A 27,554-nucleotide genomic window follows, 5' to 3' on the forward strand; every position below is an offset into this window, starting at 1 on the left:
GGTAACATGTGCAAATACAGTGCAAATACCACTCTAAAGAACAACCAAATAAATATATTGTGTAAAAAATGTCCGATAAGTGGGTGACACCACTACTGCAATTCCAAACAAACGTGACCATATAATAAAGTGACTCCAGGTGCAGAAACTCCAACACACGGCTAGATTAGCCTCTCACCTCCAGGCTTCGACCCGTAAGGGTCAAAGCGTATAGTGGGATCAAACCCTCAGATCCTTTCAGCATACACTGGTGTCCACTGGTCCGCTCTCCCCATACTCAGATCTCCTTCTCTAGGGACGACAATCAAGCAGTGGCTCCTCTTATGGGGTATGAGGATGTGCCAGTACAGACATAAACACAATCTCCTGTCTTAATTTGAGGACACAGAAATCTTGGGGGTCCACACCCATTCAGAAGAGAAAATTCCTGTTTGAAAAACCGCACATGCACAGTGCACTCTTTCCTGTTGCTGCAGACTCTCCAGCCACACATCAGAGGCATGCTATGTATTTTGTAGACCTTTGGAAATGTCTTAAAAAAAAAGTCAGAATCAGAACGTCATCAACCTGCAATTTAACCTTTTTCTTTTTTAGCTTTGTAGCGCACCCTACACAGTGTTTGAGTCTGGTGTGGATTTTAAGGGGGACCTCACACCTAAAAAAAATGATTGGGTTTACCCCTAAAAATCCATTTCAAAACCCTAATCATGCAGCCTGGTTGGCCAGGAAAGGTGGTGGGAGCCCTCCTGAACCATACAAAAGAGAGTGGGCCAGAACCATACCACCACCTGGCAAAGCATCTTGTCACCATGTTGATGAGGACAGGGCCAACGGTTCCTAGGAAGGTGGCAGGAGCCAGCACCCACTGCTTCCTTAGTGACCATTAACAGAGAGAAGCGGCCATATAGAAGCAATAGAAATACCACGTCTGTGTATGATGCTTGGCTCCAGCTGAACAGGGGGCTGACCAGTCTGAACCTAGATTTGCTCTGTGACTTTGCCAATCTTTCACTGCTGGTGAATCAATCACTGTCATTTAAAGCAAATTCAGCAGAAAATCACCTGCAGTGAATATTTGTTGAATGTCATATTCATTGCTTTATACGTACAGGTGAAACTCAAAAGATTAGAATATGGTGCAAAACTTCATTTATTTCAGTAATGCAACTTAAAAAGTGAAACTAATATATGCGATAGACCAGGGGCAGACTGATAACTCATGGGGCCCCTGGGCAATAGGGGATTATGGGGCCCCTGTGTCCTTGCCCAAACTCATAAAAGCCTATGAAAAAGGTACCAGGGGCATCTCATGGGGCCCCCTACTGACCCCGGGCCCTTGGGCAGTGCCCGAGTTTCCAAATGATCAGTCCGCCCCTGCGATAGACTCATTACATGAAAAGCAAGATAGTTCACTGCAGCGCCGCATTTCTTCCTATGTTTGGGGCAATACTCGTCCTCGTATACTCCGCTCCACCTTATATCGCCCTAAGCTCCATGGAGATCTAGGCTTACCTGATATCGGCAAATACTACCAAGCAGCACATCTAGCACAGTTGCCTCAATCCCATGCGACCTTTGAAATCCCTCAATGGGTTGCCCTTGAATCAATAGAGTGCAACCCCCTTTCTACCGCTAACTTACTTTGGTTAAAGCCAATGGACCGCCGTTCTATAACCAACCCCATTACCTCCCACTTCTTATCTTTATGGGACAAACTGAAAACCTGCTATCTCCTCCAATCGCTACATAATCCTCTGCTCTCGTTTCTTCGAAACCCAGCTTTTCCCCTGGCCTGGCAGACACCTCTTTCATTCAAGGCATGGACCTCTGCTAACCTGCTCCGTACACATCATTTTCTACAGAGGAATAGGTTTAAGTCCTTTGCCTTGCTACGGGAAACGCAGTCTTCCAGCTTCCGAAATATTTAGATACTTACAGCTACAACACTTCTATGCCCCTTACGCAACAATAACCAATCAACCAGCCGCCATGTCTCTCTTTGAATGAGCGTGTTACAAAGACCCACACAGACGTGGTCTCATTTCAAGCCTATACTCCCTCCTCGCGACTTCGGCTGTCACATCCCCCCCTCCTTATACCCATAGATTGGGGGGACTGATTTAGATAAGCAATTAGATTCATCTGAGTGGGACCACATCTGGGCCAACACAAAATCCTCTTCGCAGAACATAGTTGCACTAGAAACAAATTATAAAGTCTTAACACGCTGGTATCTGGTCCCAGCGAGAATTGCAAAATATACCCCTGATTACTCGCCCAACTGTTTTAGAGGCTGTAAGGACCCAGGAACATACTACCATATGTGGTGGGATTGCCCGGTAGCCCGTACCTTCTGGGTTGAAATTTTCACTATGTTATCCACACTTAGTGCTACCACACTGCGACCCGACAACAGCTTTACTCAATCAACGCCCTCCTGGCATCTCCAATTCGCAATTCAAACTCCTTATGCAAGTCAGTACGGCAACCAAGCAGGTTATAGCGAAATCCTGGAAATCCCCCTCCCTAAGCGTCACAGCCGTTAAAACCAGAATAATACAAGCTATGATACACGCAAAGGTGGAAGCCACAATTCTTCATGCGATCCCTAAATTCTTACATATATGGAGCCCCTGGGTAGAGCGTTTCCTCCCGCCTAACTTTGATGAATCACTCCTTCTCCCTTGATCTGTATACTGTGCACCCTAGGTATTGTCATTGACCTTCCTTACGCAGTGCATAGGTGTTGCAGTACACTTAATTAACATTCATGGAGTCATCGTTGCTGTTCCTCCCTCCCCCCCCCCCTTTCCCACCCCTGTTTGTCCCTCCTCTTAATTTCTCCAACCTTCTTTAATGCCCCAGTGAGCCATTACCCCGATTGGCCGAAACTACAACGTCTTTTGTTAGCAACTTCTAACCACTTGTTTTTATTAGATATGTAATGACATTGGTACTGTGACCTTTATTCCTTATGTCTTGTTGTCACCACAATGTCCACTGTACATTGGTAATGTCTCCTTGTCCTTGTCATTTTGCTTTACTGTTAATAAAATGTTTGAACAAGAAAAGCAAGATAGTTCCAGCCGTGATTTGTCATCATTGTGATGATTATGGCTTACAGCTCATGAAAACCCCAAATCCACAATCTCAGAAAATGAGAATATTCCATGCAATCAATAAAACACGGATTGTACATAGAACAATATCGGACCTCTGAAAAGTAGAAGCTGCATATGTACTCAGTACTTGGTTGGGGCCCCTTTTGCAGCAATTACTGCCTCAATGCGGCGTGGCATGGAAGCTATCAGCCTGTGGCACTGCTGAGGTGTTATGGAAGACCAGGATGCTTCAATAGCGTGTAATGAGTCTATCTCATATGTTACTTTCACCTTTTAAGTTGCATTACTGAACTGACTTACTGCTGTGTTGTGAATAGGCTTGACTGTGACCATGTCAGACAACAAAAAAGACAAATTCCTGGCTCTAACTTGCCAGCCAGCCTGCAAACAAACCAAATTAACCTGTCTAGCAGTATGTGTTAAAAACAGGGATTGTTAGTACACATTTGCACACATTTGCAAGCTACAGAGCCTCATTATGGCACCCAGTATTCTGTAGTTCCTAACTCTCCAATTTTAAGAGCCCCCATAGTAGAGGGACATGTATTTAATGGATAGACCAAGGACAGATGGACCTGAGGGAGCCCACCCCACCTTAAAGGTACAGGAGCGCACTGGACACCCAGCATGTAGCACAATGGCAGCCAAGGTGTCCAGTGCACCCCATCCCCAACAATTCAACAGTACAAACAGTAAGCTACAGAGCCTCGTCACGGCACCCCAGTACACCTGCCCTTGGTCTATCCATTAAATACATGTGCCTCTACTATGGGGGCTCTTAAAATTGGAGAGTTAGGAACTACAGAATATCGGGGTGCCGTGACGAGGCTCTGCAGCTTACGCATGTATTTGCAAACATATGCTAACTAAACCCCTGTTTTTAACACATACTGCTAGACAGGTTAATTCGGTTTGTTTGCAGGCTGGCTGGCAAGTTAGAGCCGGGAATTGTTCTGTTGTGTTGTTTGACATGCGTCGCCCTTCCATGTGCTCCTTGCTGTGAAGGCCAGTTATAGACTGGGGCTGCGGCCATTTGTTGTACTGTTGACTGTGACCATCCCTGAATAGTAGGAGACTATACAAATAAGCTATTAAATGACAGCACACCTCATTCCCTCCTGGCAGAAAGAGAGACATCAAGATTTTCATTCTGCAGGAGCCATCAATAGGCACATGATATGACCAGGGGTGGACTGACAACTCATGGGACACCCGGGCAATAGGGGATCATGGGGCCCCTGTGTCAAAGCACACCCTAAAAAGTTTATAAAAAAGGTAACGGGGCATTTCATGGGGCCCCCTACTGACCCCGGGACCTCGGGCAGAGCCTGAGTGCTCGAATGGTCAGTCCGTCCCTGGACATGACTATCTATCAGAAATCCCAGCACGGCCTGAAGACAAAGTATTATGCAAGTCATAGTTATTAAATGTATTTTTTGGTGAAACACAGACTGGAATCAAGTAATCAGAAAATGTATAAAACATCATTAGAAACATTTGTACATTTTCATAAAATATTACAGTGAAAATGAAGACAAAGCATTATTTTTTCTCTTTGTTGAGTCAGACAGACAGAGCAAAGATGATGAAAAGAGACTTACAGGTAACAATAATAGAAGCTTAAAGATGAATTAGACAAACTGCCTTCATCTAAATGTTTAAAAAATTGACTACTAAAGTGAGCAGAAATCAGTCCTCCGATAATCACGTCTCCCTTCTGGTAATATTCAGACTCAAACAATGACTTTTGCATGTTAAGTCTACAGCGAGGTGCTGATCTCCAGGTCAATACGATGCCATAGTATGTGATGTGAAGGATGAGGATTAGCAGGTAACAGACACAGAAGAGCGGAGAACATCTCATGGCACACAGCAGATCCTCTCAGTCACCGGCAGATCTGCCCAGGAGGAGACACAATCACCAGAACTTTATACACATCGACTGAGACCGATTTACACTACAGAACAAAGAACGGAAGAATAGAAACATCGACTGAGACCGATTTACACTACAGAACAAAGAAGGGAAAAATAGAAACATCGACTGAGACCGATTTACACTACAGAACAAAGAAGGGAAGAATAGAAACATCGACTGAGACCGATTTACTCTACAGAACAAAGAAGGGAAGAATAGAAACATGGACTGAGACCGATTTACACTACAGAACAAAGAAGGGAAGAAAAGAAACATCGACTGAGACCGATTTACACTACAGAACAAAGAATGGAAGAATAGAAACATCGACTGAGACCGATTTACACTACAGAACAAAGAACGGTAACAGTAACATCAATCTGAAAATATGAAATCTATATCCAGCAGTGTAGCTGATCTAACAAAGTTGGTTTATTCTTATATTTCTTACTCAGTACACCTTCAGTAGTTCAGAATTACAATTATTCAATTATAAGATATATTTCCCTAAATATATATATTTTTTCTAGTAAAATATTTTACATCCCAGGGTGGGGATGTCCAATAGGGGCGAATGAGTCATATATGATTTGATGTGTTGGGTGTTTGGACACAAGACCCACTCTTCTAGGGAAAATTCACAACAAAAATTGGTCAGTAGAATGAGCTATGGTGTTTAATGAGTTGGAGGGACATGCTGATTAGGATCTGTATTGGTACAGAATTATTGAACCCCTTAGCACTCCGTTGTACAGGATTGGTAGATCCTTTCTGCAGTCTTTCTAGCTGTTTCAAAATGTTCTCACCAATTTACCTTTACTCTCTATTTCATTAGCAATGCTTATCGGAACACAATATTCAGAAAACTCCCCAACAGGGGCAAAGCACTAAAACATTTCACGATTGTCTACACCAGCCTTTCTCAACCTTTTCAACATAGAAGAACTCTTGAAGTAACTTTCCGGTCTCAGGGAACCCCGGCTAAAAATGGCTATATCTATATTATTATACAGTATTTATATAGCGCCAAAAGGTTTGCTCAGCGCTGTACATTATAGTGGGGGACAGTACATGAGACAATACAGTAACAAAACAAAAACACGAGGGGTTCAAGGGCCCTGCCCTTTCGAGCTTGCAATCTAGGAGGGAGGGGATAGTGGTACAGGAGGAAGTGGCTGTGGGGGATGGAGTGGTAGGAGGAGTGGAGGAGATCGGCTGTTAGGTGAGGGTGGGGTAGGCTTCCCTGAAGAGATGGGTTTTCAGGGTGCGCTTAAAGGTGAGGAGGGTAGGTGACAGTCTGATGGATTGGGGTAGTGAGTTCCAGAGGATGGGGGAAGTCCTGGAGAAGTCCTGCAGTCGGGCGTGGGAGGAGGAGACCAGGGAGCTAGAGAGTAGGAGGTCTTGCGAGGAGCGAAGATTACGGGTTGGGTGGTATTTGGGTATCAGGTCGGTGAGGTAGTTTGGGGCAGCGTTATGAATGGCTTTGTATGTCTGTGTTAGTAATTTGAATTTAATGCGTTGGGCAATCGGAAACCAGTGGAGGGAATGACAGAGGGGGATGGGGGATACGGAGCGGTTGGTAAGGTGGATGAGTCTGGCCGCTGAGTTCAGGATAGACTGAAGCGGGGATAGTCTATGATGAGGTAGGCCCGGAGAGAAGGGAGTTGCAATAGTCCAGACATGAGATAATAAGGGAGTGAACAAGTAGTTTAGTGGTGTCTGGGGTTAGGAACGAATGTATTTTGGAGATGTTGCGGAGGTGGAGCCTGCATGAGTCTGCCAACGATTGGACATGGGGTTGGAAGGACAGGTCTGAGTTTAGAGTGACACCTAGGACTTTGGCTTGCGGGGTGAGACTGATGGTGGCGTTGTTGGTCATGATGGAGAGTGTGGGGAGGACGTGGGCTGGGGGGAAGATTAGGAGATCAGTTTTGGAAAGGTTCAAATTGAGGAAATGGAGCGACATCCAGTCTGATATTTCGTTCAGTAGGTGGGTGATACGGGCAGAGACTGAAGGGGTGAGGCGAGGGGTGGAGACGTAAATTTGCGTGTCATCGGCGTAGTTGAAGCCGTGGGAGTGTATCAGTTTGCCGAGGGAGGAGGTGTAGATGGAGAAGAGAAGGGGCCTGAGGACAGAGCCTTGGGGGACCCCAGCAGAGAGGGGGAGGTGGTAGCGTTATAGGTAACGCTGAAGGAGCGCTGGGATAGATAGGAGGAGAGCCAGGAGAGAGCGGAGTCTCTGATGCCGAGGGAGTGTAGTTTATTAAGGAGGAGGGGGTGGTCAACTGTGTCGAAGGCCGCGGAAAGGTCGAGGAGTAAGAGGACTGAGTAGTGGCCAATAGCTATCACAAGCTTTTAGCATCAGAGCAGGAGTTTAATACCGTTGTGGAACAAGAGGACGGGTCCAAGTGGAGAGCTAGAATGCCTTAAAACAGTCCCTGGTGGAAGCAAAACATTTTCTCTAAATGGTGACTGGTACCAACTAAACTGGGGAAATATTTCCTGACTCCTCCCTCAGTTGCAAATGAGAGTGCGACTAAAAGGGGATGTGTTAAATGTATGGGGATGTAACAGCAAGTAATGTTACTGGCGCTGCAGGACTCCCTTTCATCCACAACATGGCAGCAGCAGGTGTGCTTTTTAGCTTGTGATTGTCTTTAGGCTGCGGCATTCTGGGATATGTAGTTTGGAGGAGGATTAGAATCATTGCCGTTGACTAGAGCATCCAGTGATGCCTGAGATCAGGAGAAGTCTTAAGAATAGAAAAGCCCATGAAAGAGCTGGGCAGTTGTGGAGAACACCAACCAGTGGCTGAGAGAAAAAGGTGCTGTGCTGAGTCTCGCTGGGAGTGGCAAGAGCCGCTGATCTGCAGTATGCTGATCGCTGATGTACCCTGACCCAGCAAGCTAGGCTTTGTTTTGCCATCAGCTGCTCCAGTACCCTTTCTGGATCAAAAGTCTGTGAACCAGGCTGCTGCTATTCAGACCCACTTAAGGAATCCCAAAGATGAGCTGCCAGAGTGTTGTCATCTTTCCTGCCACAAGTAATAGTCAGCAAATAAAGGAGGGCCCTCCCAACATTCAGCCAACGGATACAGGAGGATTCCAGACAGAGAGAGTGGTGAGTGGGTCACAGACCTACAGTTAGTCTGAGCCTTTGATGGTGTCCACTTGCAAGAAGTTGACATGTCCTTCTCCCAATGTCTTCAAGGGCCCCAACCTAGCCGGTAGAAGATTCACTTTAAGGACTATAGTTAGACAACTTTATCCTGAAGGCATAAAGTTTAACTTTAAATTCTTCTCCTCAGGACTAACCCTAGTCCCTTGTCTGAGAGCTCTCAAGTGGCATAGCCTGATCTCTGTTATTACTTTTGTGGTCTCTTGTGGCAAATCATCTCATATAGAGAACTACTGTTTATGCCGTTGGGGATCACAGTATATGCTGGAATTTAAAATCTCTGCAAGGGACCCTGTGAATCTAATTGTATAACATTCTATTATTCTTTCATAGAGTTGTAAGTCTAATTCTTGTGTGCTTGTCAAGGTCCACAGAAAGATAAACTGGTGGTATCAGTGGGACTGAGGCCTCACATAGGGCTAAACAAGAGCAGAGCACCAAAATCAACCATTGGCTCCTGAGGGTGAGGCACTACATGTGGGGGCTGGTCCAGGATTCCTCTGCTGTATGTGCCAGTAAGTCATTTAATGAGCCAGAAGATAACATGGAGCCCACAGCAGCTGATAAGTGGTACCAAGAACAAAAACTGGAACTGTGTGGTGATTGGTATAGTGTACCTGGGGGCACATGGTCTGAAGAACAGGTGTGACAGACACCAGTAGCGTTGGTCCCTGACCAACAAGTATTCATCCTTAAATGTGAAGACAAATCCATACACTCGTCACACCTGTGTCCTGGCAGAATGGAAGAAAGGGATTCCTGCTGTGCTGCAAGGGGGAAGACTCCAACTGGCTGATTCAATTGAAGTCCAGTTAATCCAATTAGGCAGACCAAGAGCAAATTCAGAAAGCTCTGGGTGAGCCACATCTGACCCAAAAGTAGTCACCTCCACTGCTGCCTTTATTAAAGGACTCTCAGTTTCTCTTGTGGCTGAGTTTGGTAAGCCATTAGAAGGTCTTCAATTCAAGCCATCGAGGAGTGGTAAGGGGCTGACAATGTCAAGAGTCAGAGAGTAATCAAGAGGCTACGGGGTCCATATTTAGACACAATCTAGAATCTAAAGAACGATAAGAAGCACAGCACCTGAATGCCTGGAGGCTCTTTGAGAAATCTATGTGAGAGTCAAAAATTGTACTGAGTTTATATATCTCTCCAAGCATACTTGACAACAAGAGAATGAGAAGCTGTCAGACTATGTCAGGTGACTAGGCAAAATTCTTCACCAAGTTATAGTGAAAGGTGGTATGGAAGTGGAAGCTGCCATTAAGGCCTTTTATAGCACGTTCAGAAAGGGGCCCAGCCTTTAGATCCCATTCAGTCCCAGCTTAGGGCTAGAGATCCAAATGACTTACTAATGTACTTTAAATTAATAAAGACTATCAGGGAGGAAGAAGTTCTCATTGCCACTGAGTCAGAGACCCCCAAAAGATATAAATCTTGTGCCACTACTAATTTCTCTCAAGTTAGCTTGAACACTGGTCCCAGAAAAGGGGTATCTGCACTTACAGACATGATGACTTTGGCCATAGCCCAAATGTCGCAGAAGAAAACTACTCTACAGCAGGATTTATGTAAAATCCAAAAGACTGTAGACAAGTGGTGGAAGCTCATACTAATATGCAACAGTCACTGACTGAAGTGAAGCAGATAGTGATGACATTGGCTCAGACAGAGAGGAACCTAGTCTATGCCCAGTTAGAAAGTGCTATCATTGCTGAGAAAAGAGATACATCTAGAGCCCAATGCACTAGCGGGAAGACCATGGCCGAACTTACAGCTGAAGTTGTGAAAGTACTATTGAAACTATCCCTTGGTTTGGAGGAGGGAAACTCCAAAGAAGCTAGCTGAGGCTTGGAAACTGTCAAAAGCTCCATATCCCAAGAAACTTAAAAAAAGGGGCTGGGGACAATGGAGACAGTCCCCAGTGACCCTCCTGGAGAGCAGGGCAATCCTGCTTACTGGCACCCAGGCACAGGGAGTTGGTGCACACCCTCATTCCAGAATTACTAATACATCTCAAGAGAAAGCAGCACCAAAGAAGAAAGGTAGCCATATTTGTACTACCGAACCTGGCCCAAACAAACTTCTTGATGATCTAGGGCAGGGGTAGGCAACCTGAGAGCCGCAGGACTACACGTTCCATCATGCTTCTGCAAGTCATAGCTGTAACTGTTAGTTTTTTAATCTTTGCAATGCCTCATGGGAAATGCAGTTCCACAACAGCTAGAGAGCCACAGGTTGCCTACCCCTGACCTAGGAGGTCCTGTTATCTCTATCCAAGTAGAAGGAGTCTACACTAAGGCACTGATGAATACTGGAACTCAAGTGACCCTATTCTATCTAGACTTCTACGAAAAGTAATTGAAGCCTATATCACTCCAGTAATTGGATGAATTAAATGTCTGGGGAATCAGGACTCAAACGTTCCTGTATGATGGGCATGTCTCTATCAGGTAAGGTCTCGATCAGGTAAGGTCTCTATCAGGTAAGTCCTTTATTAAAAATAATAAAAAATCCCCTGAAGTAGATCCAACGTCAATCACAATGCCTGCCACCACCACCGACCCGGAAAAAAAAAAATCTGCTCTGCCACCGCTGCTGGAAAAAAGAAGAGGATAGATATGATTTGGGGACAGCACCCACGTTATTTTGAGTTGTACAATGAGAAGGAGTGATTGTGGTAATACCAGGTTGTGCCCAACTCATTGCCACGTTACCCTTTGTCCCTCCACCAGAATGACGCCCTCCGTGTGTCCCAGCCAAATTGTGGATGCCCTCATGTGTTGTTACCACCCTCAATTGATTCTAAAAGGTAGGTGGTTTCTTGTCCTACGTATGTGTAAGTGGCCCATCACCCTAATGACATATTGCTTTTCCTTGTATTTTTGTTGGCAGAAAAAAATATGAGAAGATCGATAAAGAAATGACAAATATGAGGTATTAATAACATTATTATTATTCTTCTTTAGGATTTATATAAAACCAACTATTTGCGTAGTGCTTTACGAAATGAAGGCGGACATTACAGTTACAATACAATTTGGTAGAAGAGGAAACAGAGGCCCTGATCATTACAGCTTACAATCTAGGAGGAAGGGTTGAGTGATACAAAAGGTAATAGATTACAATTACAATACAGTTTAATACAAAAGTAATAGGAGGGCCCTATTCATGAATCTTACAATCTAAAGGGGAGTGGGGGGTTACAAAAGGTAATTTACGCAGTAGCTGATCTGATAGTATATATTTTTAGGTAGAGGTGGGTTAGGTTTTCCCAAATAAATGAATTTTCAAGGATCAGTCATGGTAGGGGCTAACTGGACATAACTGAAATAGGTAGGAATGGAATCAGGAGAGAGCAGAGTCATGGAGGCCAAGGGAGTGGAGTTTATTGAGGAGGAGTGGGTGGTCAACTGTGCCAAAGGCAGCAGAGAGTCTAAAAGTATAAGTATGGAGTAATGGTGTCATTAGTCCATTGGTTTTAGCAACTAGTAGGTCATTAGTAAGATTTACAAACAAAGGATTTCCCAGCAACACTTACCAGCCAGCCTGAAAAACAACCAATTAGGCCCTTTCTTACAGTTTGTGTTAAAGCAGAGCTCCACCCAAAAGGGGAAGTTCCGCTTTATGGATTGCTCCCACACTCCCCATTAAGGATTGACACCTTTGGGGGGAGGGTACCCGAATTTGACAGGCACCCGCTCCCAATTCCGGTCCTCCCTCCCTGTAGTCTTTTTGGACACGTGACAGGTCCCAGAAGACTGCAGGACCATTCATAAAGCACAGCGCTACTTGCGCACGTGCAGTGGGTACCCGGCTGTGAAGCCGCAAGCTGCACAGCCGGGTGCCCACACTGAAGATGCCAACCTCCTGGAATACAGGACAGCCAGTGAAACGGGCTGCGGGGGACACACCACGGGACCGAGGGACAGGTAAGTGGCTGTTTTTTAAAAGTCAGCAGCTACAGCTTTTGTAGCTGCTGACTTTTATTTTTTTGACAGCGTGAGTGGAACTCTGCTTTAAAAACAGAGGGTTGTGTTTGCACACATTTGCAAATACATGTGTAAGCCGCAGTCCTCTGTATACTGTGGATCTAACTTCAAAATTTCCAAAGCCGCCATAGTAGGAGCACATATATCAATGTGATTGTAGTCATAAAGGCAGTCAGTAGAAGAGTGAAGAAGGGAAGGGTTGAGTCTGTAAAGGTTTTTATGGGTAACTGTTTGCTGGTTGGTGACATTGGCAGTTGGAGACAGGGAGAGTGTAAAGCAGATAAGATTGTGATAAGAGAGAGGGAAAGGGGTATTAGAGAGGTTGCAGGAAGTGCACAGGGGAAGAACACAAGATCAAGGGTGTTGTCATTGGAGTGAGTGGTGGTTTGTGTCCATTTAGTTAGGTTAAAAGTCGAGGTTAAGTTGAGTAGCTGAGAGGAGGCTGAGGTGTTAGCATTGACTGGAATGTTAAAGTCACCAAGGATGATGGAGGGCACTTCAGAAGAAAGAAAGTAGGTTAGAGCAGCACAGTGGCTAAATGGTTAGCACTTCCACCTGGCAGTACTAGGATCGCTGGTTCAAATCCTGACCACGGCACCACCTGCCTGGAGTTTACATGTTTAAGCCGTGTACCGGGGAGGGCTCCCCAGGATACAGTGAAGTCACAATTGAGGAAAGCAACCCCAACACCAGCTTTTTCCACAACAGAATTTTACTTAGATGTGGCAAATAAACACAACCCCAAATGCTGGGAACATACAACAGATTTACATACACCCAGCCCAGAGGCTGAGACCCTTGTGCTGCACGGCACCTTCTGATGGATGAAGGTAGAAGGTGTAGTAATTTACCTACTGGGGGCACAACTAAGCTGCCACACCTTACCTGTTATTACCCTACAGAGCAGGAATCAGTGTATGGGGGTACGGTATGGGCTAGCCTGCGGTGCAGCACAACAGCTTACAATCTTACACAAATCTACAGTATTCCCCCTCCCATAACTGGTCCTGTAGCACATGCCTGAGTATTCCTTCTGAGCAAAACGCCAGTCTGGCTTGAGTTTGTGGGATTTTATCAGCTCTCCAATGTGAAACTTTAAGTTGTGGAGTCCTTCCAATGATCAGTAACAACACGTGTGGCCTGACACAGACAGAGACCCTAACTAACTAACTATAGGCCTGGACTCAGTCCTATGGGCACCATCACTGAAATGAGGTGCGTGCACAATCTTACCGACCCGGGTCTGCTTCACATCCGCTGGTGACTCTGAACAGAACAATGTCTCTCCACCGAGCATGCAACACTATCAGCAATGTATGTTGCTTTGCTCCTCTGTCCTCATCAGCTTCTTGGCAGCAAATCTTCCCCTCTTTGAACAGGATTAGCGTCTTGAACACCATCAGCTTCACTCAATGGGATTTCTGATTACGGAGGGCTTTCTCCACAGCTGGATGGCAACGGATTATCCCATCACTCGGCCTTCTCTCTCTCTCTCCAGTATGGATTCTCCTTTTTCTCTCCCTGTACACTTCTCCTTGAGAAAACCCCGCCCCTTATTGAATACAGAAATATCTATGCAGTCTGAAGCTGTGTTAAAAACAGTGACATCTTGTGGCTAAACTGCAGAATGTCAGTGTTCAAACAATGAAAGCTGTTTCCCCATCTCACACATGTTCTCCCTATGTCTGCGTGGGTTTCCTCCCACTCTCAAGACATGCGGGTAGGTTAATTGGCTCCTGTCTAAATTGGCCCTAATACAGTCAGGTCCATAAATATTGGGATATGGATACAATTCTAACATTTTTGGCTCTATACACCACCACAATGGATTTGAAATGAAACAAACAAGATGTGCTTTAACTGCAAACTGTCAGCTTTAATTTGAGGGTATTTACATCCAAATCAGGTGAACGGTGTAGGAATTACAACAGTTTGCATATGTGCCTCCCACTTGTTTAGGGACCAAAAGTAATGGGACAGAATAATAATCATAAATCAAACTTTCACTTTTTAATACTTAGTTGCAAATCAGGAGCCAGGTTTCAGTAACAGCAAATTAGTTGAGGGAGTTGGAGAGGAAAAGGTCACTGACAGAGAAGGGTTTGTTAGAGACTGACAGAGCATTCCAAAGGACTCATAAAGGAGGGACTAGCTTATATAGTTACATAGTTAGTCTGGCTGAAAAAAGACAAAAGTCCATCCAGTTCAACCAACTGAAAGCAGGGGAATTGTGGGTGAGGATTGTGGCTGCTGCCAGAGAGGAAACACAGCCAGTTCTGGGCAGTGAGACGTTTATGGTGGAGGACCAGGGTCTGGGGTGATATCCCTGGAAGTTAGGAATATTGTGGGAGGGAGTGAGGGAGGCGAGAGGAGAAATATGAGGGCAAATTCCCCAGTGATTTGGAAGAGATGACATTATCTGGGCTCAGAAAGAGCAGGAGATGACAAGTGCATCCATTTTGAATGTGCAGAAGTGAGGGTGATATGTATAGGTTGCGGGGTGGAGGAGAGGGGTAAAGAAACGAGAGTCTGAGGAGAGTGGACATTATTACAAAAAAGAAGGTCAGTGAGAGCATGTTAGAGGGGAAAGAGAGGGGAAAAGCAGGATGAGGAAGAGAGATACTGTAAGAGATGAAAGGACACTTGCAGACTGTTTGGAGTGGAGCATGAATGCTTCTACTTGTGTTTATTGATGCGCCTTTGTCAAAGTACTGTATTAAATGTTCCAAACACTTAAGGCAGAAAATGGCCCTTTACACAAAAATGGCCGTGCTTACCCCTCATCTGCCGCCCCAAAGAGTTTTATTGAATTTATCATTAGATGGGGGTGGGGGAGGTTTGAATAATTAATACATTAAGAGCTAATAAAAAGTACACATTGGTGAAAGTGGAGGTTTTCTACCCTAAACAAATTGCAAAGCAGGATGAAGACAACAAGATAAGGGTCTGGAGAAAGGAAAATACGAAAGTATCAGGTAAGGAATCATTACGCACATGTCTGTCTATTGCTTCTGTAGCACCCCCCTAGGTATGTAGGGGGAGCTGGCTGATTGTTTTTAGCTAGAACAGCCCGGTCAAATTTTGGTCAGAGCTGAGAAGCTCTCCAGACCAGCGCTCTGGAACTTCCCCCTGATCTGGAGAAGTCTCTAGAAGTCAGTGGGCGCGGGGGTGAGGAGTGGCTGGTCTGCACTCTCAAGGGATCCTGGCCAATTTGCAAGAACGAGGCTTGGCATGGGGTCAGGACATCCCTTAAGAGTGATCAAGTCTACACAGCAGCAGAAGAGTTTAGGTGGAAGATGGAGTGAGCAGGATGGAGTGTGGAGCCTGGGAGGGGGTCAATGCAGAGGGGCTACCTACAGGCAGAGGAGTTGAAAGGGAGGATCTCTCAGCCTCACCGTCCCCTGAGAGAGGACAGCCTGGGAAGCAGGGAAGGAGCCAGCCCAGCAAAAGGCCTTGAAGGTAGCCACCAACCCAAAAGCTTGCAGGACAGACTGAGTTTGTAACCCCACACCCCCTGGGTGGCATAGGGGAAAGGAAATTTGGGAAACCTGACTATCCCATATATGGGACTGCTTTCATTTAAGATAGCAGCTTCTGGGACCTCTTGGCCAGGGATTCCCTCTGGCAGCTGGGTGAAGAGGACATTTCATCTGAGGTCTGAGGAGATGCACCAGGAGAGGCTGGATGGCTCTCCACAGAAGAGAAAACATGTAAGGGATTTCCGGCAAGACGAATCGTGATTAGAAATGCGCATGCGCACAGGAACTCCTGGAGAAGAGTTGTTGGTTGTGCACATGCGCGCAGAAATGCGTGATCGCGCACACACACACGGCAAAGATTGGCACCAGATGGCCTATTTAAAGAGAGTCTCTGCCCATGTTAGATGCTGACTGGTCTTCAGCTCCCCCATGTCCTGCTTGTTCCTGTGTGATTCCTTTGTTGCTGACCCGGCTTGTTCCTCACCTGACTCTGATTGCTCTCCTGATTGATACTGGTTCCTGACTTCGGCTCTGTTCCTGACCTTGGCTTTCCTTCTGATTCTATACCACGCTGCAAGACTGTTGATGACCCCGGCTATTCCCATGACACTGCTCCTGTCTCTTACCCTCACTACCTGCCTTGCTCTGGTGCACGCCTGGCAATCTACAAGACCCGCTCTGCTTGTTACTACTGTGCCTGAATCAAAGGATCATCGGTCTTCCAGAGTCATCATCTGCAAGAGCTGCAAACAAAAACTACTGGCGTTCTTGTCCCCCTGGGTCCTAGACTCTCTCTGTTCCAACTCCGATGGGGTCAGGGCTAGTGACACAAGTGAGGCCAACCTCGTCATTTCAGTCTCCCATCAGTTACGTGACACAACCATTATTACTGAATGAAACCGATTCATTTAGTCTTTTGTTGTGAATAACTGTGACTGGGCAAAGCTCATCACATGATACAGATGGGCTGTGATTGGTCCTGTCTGTACCATGTGACCGTGTAGCATGTGACCAAAACCAAATGTTTTTTTCAAAATTTTTCATTTTTATTAAATTTTTTTCTTTTTTTTATACTATTTTTTTTTTCAACACACTGTGACCAGAGCAATACAGTGTTACCATAGTGAGATTGTACTACTCTGGGCAAGTGATCAGGATTTTTTTTTACACATTATAATTGCCAATACCAATGTATTTAATTGATATTAGCAATCATTGTTACTGAATGAAACCGATTCATTCAGTCTTTTGTTGTAATTAGCTGTGATTGGGCAAAGCTCATCACATGATACAGATGGGCTGTGATTGGCTCTGTCTGTACCCTATGATCATGTACCATGTAACCTTTGTGACCAAAACCAAACTTTTTTTTTTTTAAGTTTTCTACTTTTATTTAATTTGTATTAAATTTTTTTACCATGTGAGGCCTGAAAAGCCAGGATAGTACAAGTACCCCCCACATGACTCATTTGTGGACGATTCAAACGATTTTTGTTTTTACATATTGTCACCAGTCCAGTACAGTGTTATCATATCACTGGTGTGGTGGTGATCAGGGGCACTGACTGGGGTGTAAAAAAAAACAAAAGATGAAGAAGAATTTAATTTAATTTTTTTAAATTTTTTTTATTATTTTTATCTTTTTTATTAAACTATTTTTCTACAAATTTTTTTCAATACACTGTAACCGGAGCAATACAATGTTACCATAGTAACATTGTACTGCTCTGGGCGAGTGATCAGGATTTTTTTTTTACACATTATGATTGCTAAGATCGATGTATTTAATTGATATTTGCAACCATTGTTACTGAATGAAACCGATTCATTCAGTCTTTGGTTGTGATTAGCTGTGATTGGACAAAGCTCATCACATGATACAGATGGGTGTGATTAGCCCTGTCTGTACCATGTGACCGTTGTGACCAAAACCAAATGGTTTTTTCACATTTTTCTTTTTTTTATTACATTTTTTCTTTTTTTTTTTTACAATTTTATTTTTTCAACACACTGTGACCAGAGTAATAGAGTGTTACCATAGTAAGATTGTACTACTCTGTGCGGCTCCGTGGCCACATGGGCGGCACCTTCTGATGGGACATCATATGACGTTCACTCAGCAGGAGGGCCGTCCCACCCGGCTGTCAATCTGCTATAGGGCAGGCGGGAGGGTGGTAAAGATTATTGGGCAAATTTGGGGCCAACATCAAATACATTGGCCATGAAATTCTTACAGACTCCCTTTCATAACACTTTTTTTTTCTTTTTTTAATTATCACTGGTCAATTATTTTTTTTTTTTTGTAATATTATCAGTGGTCAAACTTAAGTATTTTTTTGCTTCTTTTGCCTTTTAAATATACAAATAATTAGTTCACTCTTGTCAGACAATATCACCAAATGAAAGCATTGCTCCCCCAATAACTAAATAAATAAATGACTCCGATTTGTATCATAACTAATAAAATGTATCGTCGAGTTATTAGGTCTGTAAATGAAATGTGAAACTTTAATTGTAACTGTGTAATGGCATTCCTATAAATTTGATCAGAAATGTCATTTTCTATAAACTTTTTTTTTTGTTTTATCTCATAGGGATGTCTACTGTAAGCCATCTGTATATTCTGGGAAAAGAATTGTGTTAGCATCTGCCAGACTGCGCTCCCCCTCCCGTCATCCTCCCCCTCCCTCCATCCTCACCTGGCTCTATCAGTATACAGTAGTTGTATCCATACACAGAGGACGTTGTCACCTGGAGACATAATTACAGAGGGGGACACATTCATAGAAAGACAGATCACAGCTGCTGAACCTCCTCACACCCCTCCCTGCAGAGACGCCCCTACCAGCTAAGTGATGATTATTGATTACAGTGATGGCAATGTGATGGTTTTCATAGCTATACTGACCTGCAGAAGATTTTATTATAACTTTATCTGTACCTTCCTGGGGGACACCGACACTGAACAGACTCACAACACACGAGAGACACAAGAAAAGTATCTGAAACAAGGGAAACGTTTTACACAAGTTATGTCTCATCAAATCATTCACTAAAATAGATTCATATAGATAGATAGATAGATAGATAGATAGATAGATAGATAGATAGATAATAGATAGATAGATAGATAGATAATAGATAGATAGATAGATAGATAGATAGATAGATAGATAGATAGATAATAGATAGATAGATAGATAGATAGATAGATAGATAATAGATAGATAGATAGATAGATAGATAATAGATAGATAGATAGATAGATAGATAGATGGATAGATAGATAGATAGATAGATAGATAGATAGATAGATAGATAGATAGATAATAGATAGATAGATGATAGATAGATAGATAGATAGATAGATAGATAGATAGATAGATAATAGATAGATAGATGATAGATAGATAGATAGATAGATAGATAGATAGATAGATAGATAGATAGATAGATAGATAGATAATAGATAGATAGATAGATAATAGATAATAGATAGATAGATAGATAGATAGATAGATAGATAGATAATAGATAGATAGATAGATAGATAGATAGATAGATAGATAGATAGATAGATAATAGATAGATAGATAATAGATAGATAGATAGATAATAGATAATAGATAGATAGATAGATAGATAGATAGATAGATAGATAGATAGATAGATAGATAATAGATAGATAGATAGATAGATAGATAGATAGATAGATAGATAATAGATAGATAGATAGATAGATAGATAGATAATAGATAGATAGATAGATAGATAGATAGATAGATAGATAATAGATAGATAGATAGATAGATAGATAGATAATAGATAGATAGATAGATAGATAGATAGATAGATAATAGATAGATAGATAGATAGATAGATAGATAGATAGATAGATAGATAGATAATAGATAGATAGATAGATAGATAGATAGATAGATGATAGATAGATAGATAGATAGATAGATAGATAGATAGATAATAGATAGATAGATAGATAGATAGATAGATAGATAGATAGATAGATAATAGATAGATAGATAGATAATAGATAGATAGATAGATAATAGATAGATAATAGATAGATAGATAATAGATAGATAATAGATAGATAGATAGATAGATAGATAGATAGATAGATAGATAATAGATAGATAGATAGATAGATAGATAGATAGATAGATAGATAATAGATAGATAGATAGATAATAGATAGATAGATAGATAGATAGATAGATAGATAGATAGATAGATAGATAATAGATAGATAATAGATAGATAATAGATAGATAGATAGATAGATAATAGATAGATAATAGATAGATAATAGATAGATAGATAGATAATAGATAGATAGATAGATAGATAGATAGATAGATAGATAGACAGATAATAGATAATAGATAGATAGATAGATAGATAGATAGATAGATAGATAGATAATAGATAGATAGATAGATAGATAGATAGATAGATAGATAGATAATAGATAGATAATAGATAGATAATAGATAGATAATAGATAGATAATAGAGAGATAGATAGATAGATAGATAGATAGATAGATAGATAGATAATAGATAGATAATAGATAGATAATAGATAGATAATAGATAGATAATAGATAGATAGATAGATAGATAGATAGATAGATAATAGATAGATAGATAGATAGATAGATAGATAGATAGATAGATAGATAGATAGACAGATAATAGATAATAGATAGATAGATAGATAGATAGATAGATAGATAGATAATAGATAGATAGATAGATAGATAGATAATAGATAGATAGATAGATAGATAATAGATAGATAGATAGATAGATAAATAGATAGATAGATAGATAGATAGATAATAGATAAATAGATAGATAGATAATAGATAGATAGATAGATAGATAGATAGATAGATAGATAGATAGATAGACAGATAATAGATAGATAGATAGATAGATAGATAGATAGATAATAGATAGATAGATAGATCGATAGATAGATAGATAGATAATAGAGAGATAGATAGATAATAGATAGATAATAGATAGATAGATAGATAGATAGATAGATAGATAGATAATAGATAGATAGATAGATAGATAGATAGATAGATAGATAGATAGACAGATAATAGATAATAGATAGATAGATGATAGATAGATAGATAGATAGATAGATAGATAGATAGATAGATAATAGATAGATAGATAGATAATAGATAGATAGATAGATAGATAATAGATAGATAGATAGATAGATAGATAGATAGATAGATAGATAATAGATAAATAGATAGATAGATAATAGATAGATAGATAGATAGATAGATAGATAGATAGATAGATAGATAATAGAGAGATAGATAGATAATAGATAGATAATAGATAGATAGATAGATAGATAGATAGATAGATAATAGATAATAGATAGATAATAGATAGATAGATAGATAGATAGATAGATAGATAGATAATAGATAGATAGATAATAGATAGATATTGTGGCATTTTTCTATCATTTTGTATGAATATGTACGTTTGCCTAGGATGTTTCCAGTCCCAGCTGGTAGTTACTACATCACCCACCATTGATGAGCCGTACTTCCAAGAATGTGTGCGAGGGGAACATAGATAAAGTCCTCACCAAGGCGAGCTGGAAAGCCGCACTCTCCACTATATATAAGCTCTACTGTTTCAGTCTCCGGGAACTTGGCCAAAAAACACTCCATCATTGGTATTCTACCCCCTTCATGTTACCTAAATTATACCTGACATGGTCCCCTAGGTGCTGGTGACTATGTGGAGAAACGGGATTTTCCCCATATTTTATGCACCCTTACTGGAATGCTATCTACTTCCTAGCCTCTAATATTATAGGGCACTTAGATCTTACCTGACACTGTCCTTACATTACTGAATTTAGGTACTTTACAAATACCCCCTAATGTTACATTTTGTGGTTCTCTACCTACTTTGTGCAGCTGAACGCACCATTGTTAGAATATGGAATTCCCTTTCACAGCCCAGTATGGTCAACACTCTTAGAGATTTAAACTACCAATGTGAAATGGAAAAAATACCAGAATTAAATAAAAATTATTAGCAGAAAAAATTCATTCTAATTTGGTCCATATGGCTAAATAACGCAGATTGTACTTTATAAGATTGATGACATGTACTTACATTGCCTTGTATTGCTGACTGGAACTATTTCCTTGTATTGTTAGTCCACTCCCGTGTTTGATTACCCTCCTCCAATATTTCTCCTCCTTCTACCCTGCCTTAACCGTAAAAAAAACTGTAGCTGCTGACTTTTAAAATACGGCCACTTACCTGTCCCTGGGTCCAGAGGTGTCCTCACCACCACCGCTGATTTCACCGGCCGTATTCTCTCCCTGGCGCCGGCATCTTCAGTGTGGGCACCCGGCTGTGACAAATTGAGGCTTCACAGCCAGGTGCCCACTGAGCATGTGCGAGAAGCTTTGCACTTTCCTGAATTGCCCCATAGTCTTCTGGGACTTGTCACGTGACACAAAAGACTACGGGGAGGGAGGGGGGGAGGACAACTTCCACTTCCGATTGCCCAGGCGATTGCAGGGGAAGTGGGAGCGGGTACCTGTCAAATTCGGGTACCCGCTCCCCAAAGGTGCCAATCCTTAATGAGGAGCGAGGGACAAAGGCTTCAAGCGGAACTTCCCCTTTTGGGTGGAGCTCCACTTTAACTTCCCTCTCTATACTCCCTTTTCCTTCCCTCTTACATCCCCAAGATGAAGACATTTGTTCTCCACCATTACTACTGGCTGTAAACTTCCTTTCAGTCTACTAATTCTATGTGACCTGCTGTTTGCATTACTGTTTTTCTTCGTGTCATTTATGTTCCTGTAATTTGTATGACTTCATTCTTCTGTACACCTTTACTGCTTTATGAATTTATTGATATAGTCGGATACATCTACATACAATGATAAATATAATGAATGTGACACTGACAAATGACATCACAATCATCTTCTAAGAGAACGTGTTTAATATTTACCTTTATGGAAGGTGATGACAGAAATCTTCCCTCTCTTGAGTGATGGAGGGTTTTGGCATCTGACGGTTTAGGATGTTTTTGATACTTTGTCCCCCTCTGGTCACTGTGGTTCCTCCTCAATAAGAGACTACATTGTTCTGTAGTGATGTAACGGCTGATGGGAGGAATCACTACACCCAGCAGGGGACAAGGTTTCCAAACAACCCAAAGTATCTGATACTAGTGGCATCCATAGCTCTTCAAGAGAGACTCAGTTAGACTCACCATCTACCGAAGAGGTAAGTATTAAATATTTAAATTCCCAAACACGAGTACAATACTAAAATAAATAATAATAGAGATAATGCCATAACTACAGGTAGCCCAGTGTTGCTCCATACATATCAGCGGATAACTGTCTTTGTATTCAGGTCAGGTCTGAACAGAATTATGTAACATTTTGGGAAGAATATACAGCCAAGAAGTCCAGAACTTGATGCTATTATAGCAAAGACCTCCACAGCCACCATGTATTTCCCTCTGGTGCTCAGATAGGCCGGGATCATGGCAATCCAGACACTGCAGAACACCAGCATGCTGAAGGTGATGTACTTGGCCTCATTAAAACTGTCCGGTAATGTCCTGGCCATAAAAGCGATAATGAAGCTCACAGCTGCCAGAAGCCCCAAATATCCCAGGACAGAGTAGAAGCCAATAACTGAACCCTCATTACACTGAATGATGATCTTCCCCTGATAAGAGTGAGTGTCTCGATCCTGGAAGGGGGGAGAAATAGACAACCAAGTGACACAGATTATGACTTGGACCAGTGAGAAGACACAAATGATACAATTGGGCAGTTTGGTTCCCATCCATTTCCTCCAGGGACTCCCAGGTTTGGTGGCCTTAAAGGCAATACACACCATGATACTTTTGGCAAGTAGAGAAGAGACGGCAACTGAGAAGATGACACCAAAAGAGGTGACACGCAGCATGCAGGTCACATCTACTGGATGGCCGAGGAACAAGAAGACACAGAGGAAGCTCAGCATGATGGAGACCAGGAGAAGATAGCTCAGGTTCCGGTTATTGGCTTTAACAATAGGGGTGTCCCGGTAATATATAAATATCCCCAATATTAAACCAGTCAGAAGGCAACAGAGGATGGAGATGGCTGAAAATACGGCAACAATGGTGTCATCAGTGTAGGAGAGAAATTCCACCACTCTTGGAACACACCGATCCTTCTTCTCATTTGGCCATTCATCATCAGGACATTTCATGCAGTTTTCACTGTCTGCAGGAAGAACAATACAAACACAATGAGCATCGGGGTCAGAGCTTCTGAGGAAATGAACTGTCTTGTGTTGTCTCACAGCTAGCAATGGGATTTCCATCAGTTAATTGTGGGAGAAAGATAGATAGATAGATAGATAGATAGATAGATAGATAGATAGATAGATAGATAGATAATAGATAGATAGATAGATAGATAGATAGATAGATAGATAGATAGATAGATAGATAGATAATAGATAGATAGATAGATAGATAGATAGATAGATAATAGATAGATAGATAGATAGATAGATTTGAGATAGATAGATAGATAGATAGATAGATAGATAATAGATAGATAGATAATAGATAATAGATAGATAGATAATAGATAGATAGATAGATAGATAGATAGATTTGAGATAGATAGATAGATAGATAGATAGATAGATAATAGATAGATAGATAATAGATAGATAGATAGATAATAGATAGATAGATAGATAGATAGATAGATAGATAGATAATAGATAGATAATAGATGGATAGATAAAAGATAGATAGATAGATAGATAGATAGATAGATAATAGATAGATAGATAGATAGATAATAGACAGATAGATAGATAGATAGATAGATAGATAGATAGATAGATAGATAGATTTGAGATAGATAGATAGATAATAGATAGATAGATAGATAATAGATAGATAGATAGATAGATAGATAGATAGATAGATAGATAATAGATAATAGATAGATAATAGATGGATAGATAATAGATAGATAATAGATAGATAATAGATGGATAGATAAAAGATAGATAGATAGATAGATAGATAATAGATAGATAGATAGATAGATAGATAGATAGATAGATAGATAGATAATAGATAGATAGATAGATAGATAGATAGATAGATAGATAATAGATGGATAGATAATAGATAGATAGATAGATAGATAGATAATAGATAGATAGATAGATAGATAGATAGATAGATAGATAGATAATAGATAGATAGATAGATAGATAGATAGATAGATAGATAATAGATAGATAGATAGATAGATAGATAGATAGATAGATAATAGATAGATAGATAGATAGATAGATAGATAGATAGATAGATGATAGATAGATAGATAGATAGATAGATAGATAGATAATAGATAGATAGATAATAGATAGATAGATAATAGATAGATAGATAGATAGATAGATAGATAGATAGATAGATAGATAGATAATAGATAGATAGATAGATAATAGATAGATAGATAGATAATAGATAGATAGATAGATAGATAGATAGATAGATAGATAGACAGATAGATAATAGATAGATAGATAATAGATAGATAGATAGATAATAGATAGATAGATAGATAGATAGATAGATAGATAGATAGATAATAGATAGATAGATAGATAGATAGATAGATAGATAGATAGATAGATAGACAGATAGATAATAGATAGATAATAGATAGATAGATAGATAGATAGATAATAGATAGATAGATAGATAATAGATAATAGATAGATAGATAGATAGATAGATAATAGATAGATAGATAGATAGATAATAGATAGATATATAGATAATAGATAGATAGATAGATAGATAGATAGATAGATAGATAGATAATAGATAGATAGATAGATAGATAGATAGATAGATAGATAGATAGATAATAGATAGATAGATAGATAGATAGATAGATAGATAATAGATAATAGATAGATAGATAGATAGATAGATAGATAGATAGATAGATAATAGATATCACACAGTTGAACTCCTATGTGTAGAGGCTGCACATTATGCACATTGGTATGTGCTTCAAAAAAACGCAAAAAGCAAAAAAAAAGATATGTAAAATAAATAGGCAAAAAGTGATAATGGGGATTTTCAATTTAATTGTCTGAAAACCCTGAAAATGAACATCTCTTTTTTCTTACCATTTGGCCCGTTAAATATACCATTGTAAATATTTTGTTTTAATAATGAATGCAAATAAAAAAATAATAGCTGTTGATTATGTCAGAAATTCAGAGCTGTCCTGTTATTATTATACAGGATTTATATAGAGCCAACAGATTGCACAGATCTTTACATTATAAAGGGAGACAATACAGTTACAATGCAATACAAACCAGAGTATTAAGAGGGCCCGGCACATAAGAGCTCACAATCTAATAGGGTCGGGCAAGTGGTACAAAGGGTTATAACTGAGGGGGTAGAGCTGATGGAAGTGATCAATGTGTGATTGGAGTGGTATAGTTACATAGTTACATAATTAGTCTGGCTGAAAAAAGACAAAAGTCCATCTAGTTCCACCATAGAAGAAATAAAGAAAAGAAAAAGTTATAATCCTATACCCACAGTTGATCCAGTGGGAAAAAAAACCCAGCAAAGTACGATCCAATTTGCTCCTGTAAGGGAAAAAATTCCTTCCTGATCCCCCGAGAGGCAATCGGGTATTCCCTGGATCAACTTTCTCTATAAATGTTATATCCAGTTATATTCTGTGTATCCAAGAAAGGATCCAGGACTTTCCTACAGCAATCCACTGAGCTGGCCACAACCAACTCTGGAGGGAGTCTATTCCACATTCTCACAGCTCTTACTGTGAAGAAACCTTTCCGTGTTTGGAGATGACATTTCTTTTCTTCCAGAGGTAAAGAGCGCCCCCTTGTCCTCTGTGATGACCTCAGGGGGAATAACTACACCGAGTTCACTATATGAACCACTGATCGATTTTTACATGGAGATCATATCCCCCTTATGTATTATACATGGAGATCATATCCCCCTTATGTATTATACATGGAGATCATATCCAACCCTTATGTATTATACATGGAGATCATATCCCCCTTATGTATTACACATGGAGATCATATCCCCCCTTATGTATTATACATGGAGATCATATCCCCCCTTATGTATTATACATGGAGATAATATCCCCCCTTATGTATTATACATGGAGATCATATCCCCCCATGTATTATACATGGAGATCATATCCCCCTTATGTATTATACATGGAGATCATATCCCCCCCTTATGTATTATACATGGAGATCATATCCCCCCTTATGTATTATACATGGAGATCATATTCCCCCTTATGTATTATACATGGAGATCATATCCCCCCTTATGTATTATACATGGAGATCATATCCCCCCTTATGTATTATACATGGAGATCATATCCCCCCTTATGTATTATACATGGAGATCATATTCCCCCTTATGTATTATACATGGAGATCATATCCCCCCTTATGTATTATACATGGAGATCATATCCCCCTTATGTATTATACATGGAGATCATATCCCCCCTTAGGTATTATACATGGAGATCATATCCCCCCTTATGTATTATACATGGAGATCATATCCCCCTTATGTATTATACATGGAGATCATATCCCCCTTATGTATTATACATGGAGATCATATCCCCCCTTATGTATTATACATGGAGATCATATCCCCTTATGTAGTATACATGGAGATCATATCCCCCTTATGTATTATACATGGAGAT

General features: G+C 40.8%; 1 protein-coding gene across 1 annotated transcript; it reads right to left on the reverse strand.

Annotated features, from left to right (window-relative positions):
• Positions 1-22,603: 22,603 nt before the first annotated feature.
• On the reverse strand, positions 22,604-24,129 carry LOC149465138 (vomeronasal type-2 receptor 26-like). Its single transcript, XM_089673626.1, has one exon. The coding sequence runs from the start codon at positions 24,100-24,102 to the stop codon at positions 23,110-23,112; it is 993 nt and encodes a 330-aa protein (XP_089529752.1). The 5' UTR covers positions 24,103-24,129; the 3' UTR covers positions 22,604-23,109.
• Positions 24,130-27,554: the final 3,425 nt, after the last annotated feature.

Source organism: Staurois parvus, unplaced genomic scaffold (genome assembly GCF_062004578.1).
Source record: "Staurois parvus isolate SC_StPar_1 unplaced genomic scaffold, SC_StPar_1.0 ptg000143l, whole genome shotgun sequence".
Lineage (NCBI taxonomy): Eukaryota > Metazoa > Chordata > Amphibia > Anura > Ranidae > Staurois > Staurois parvus.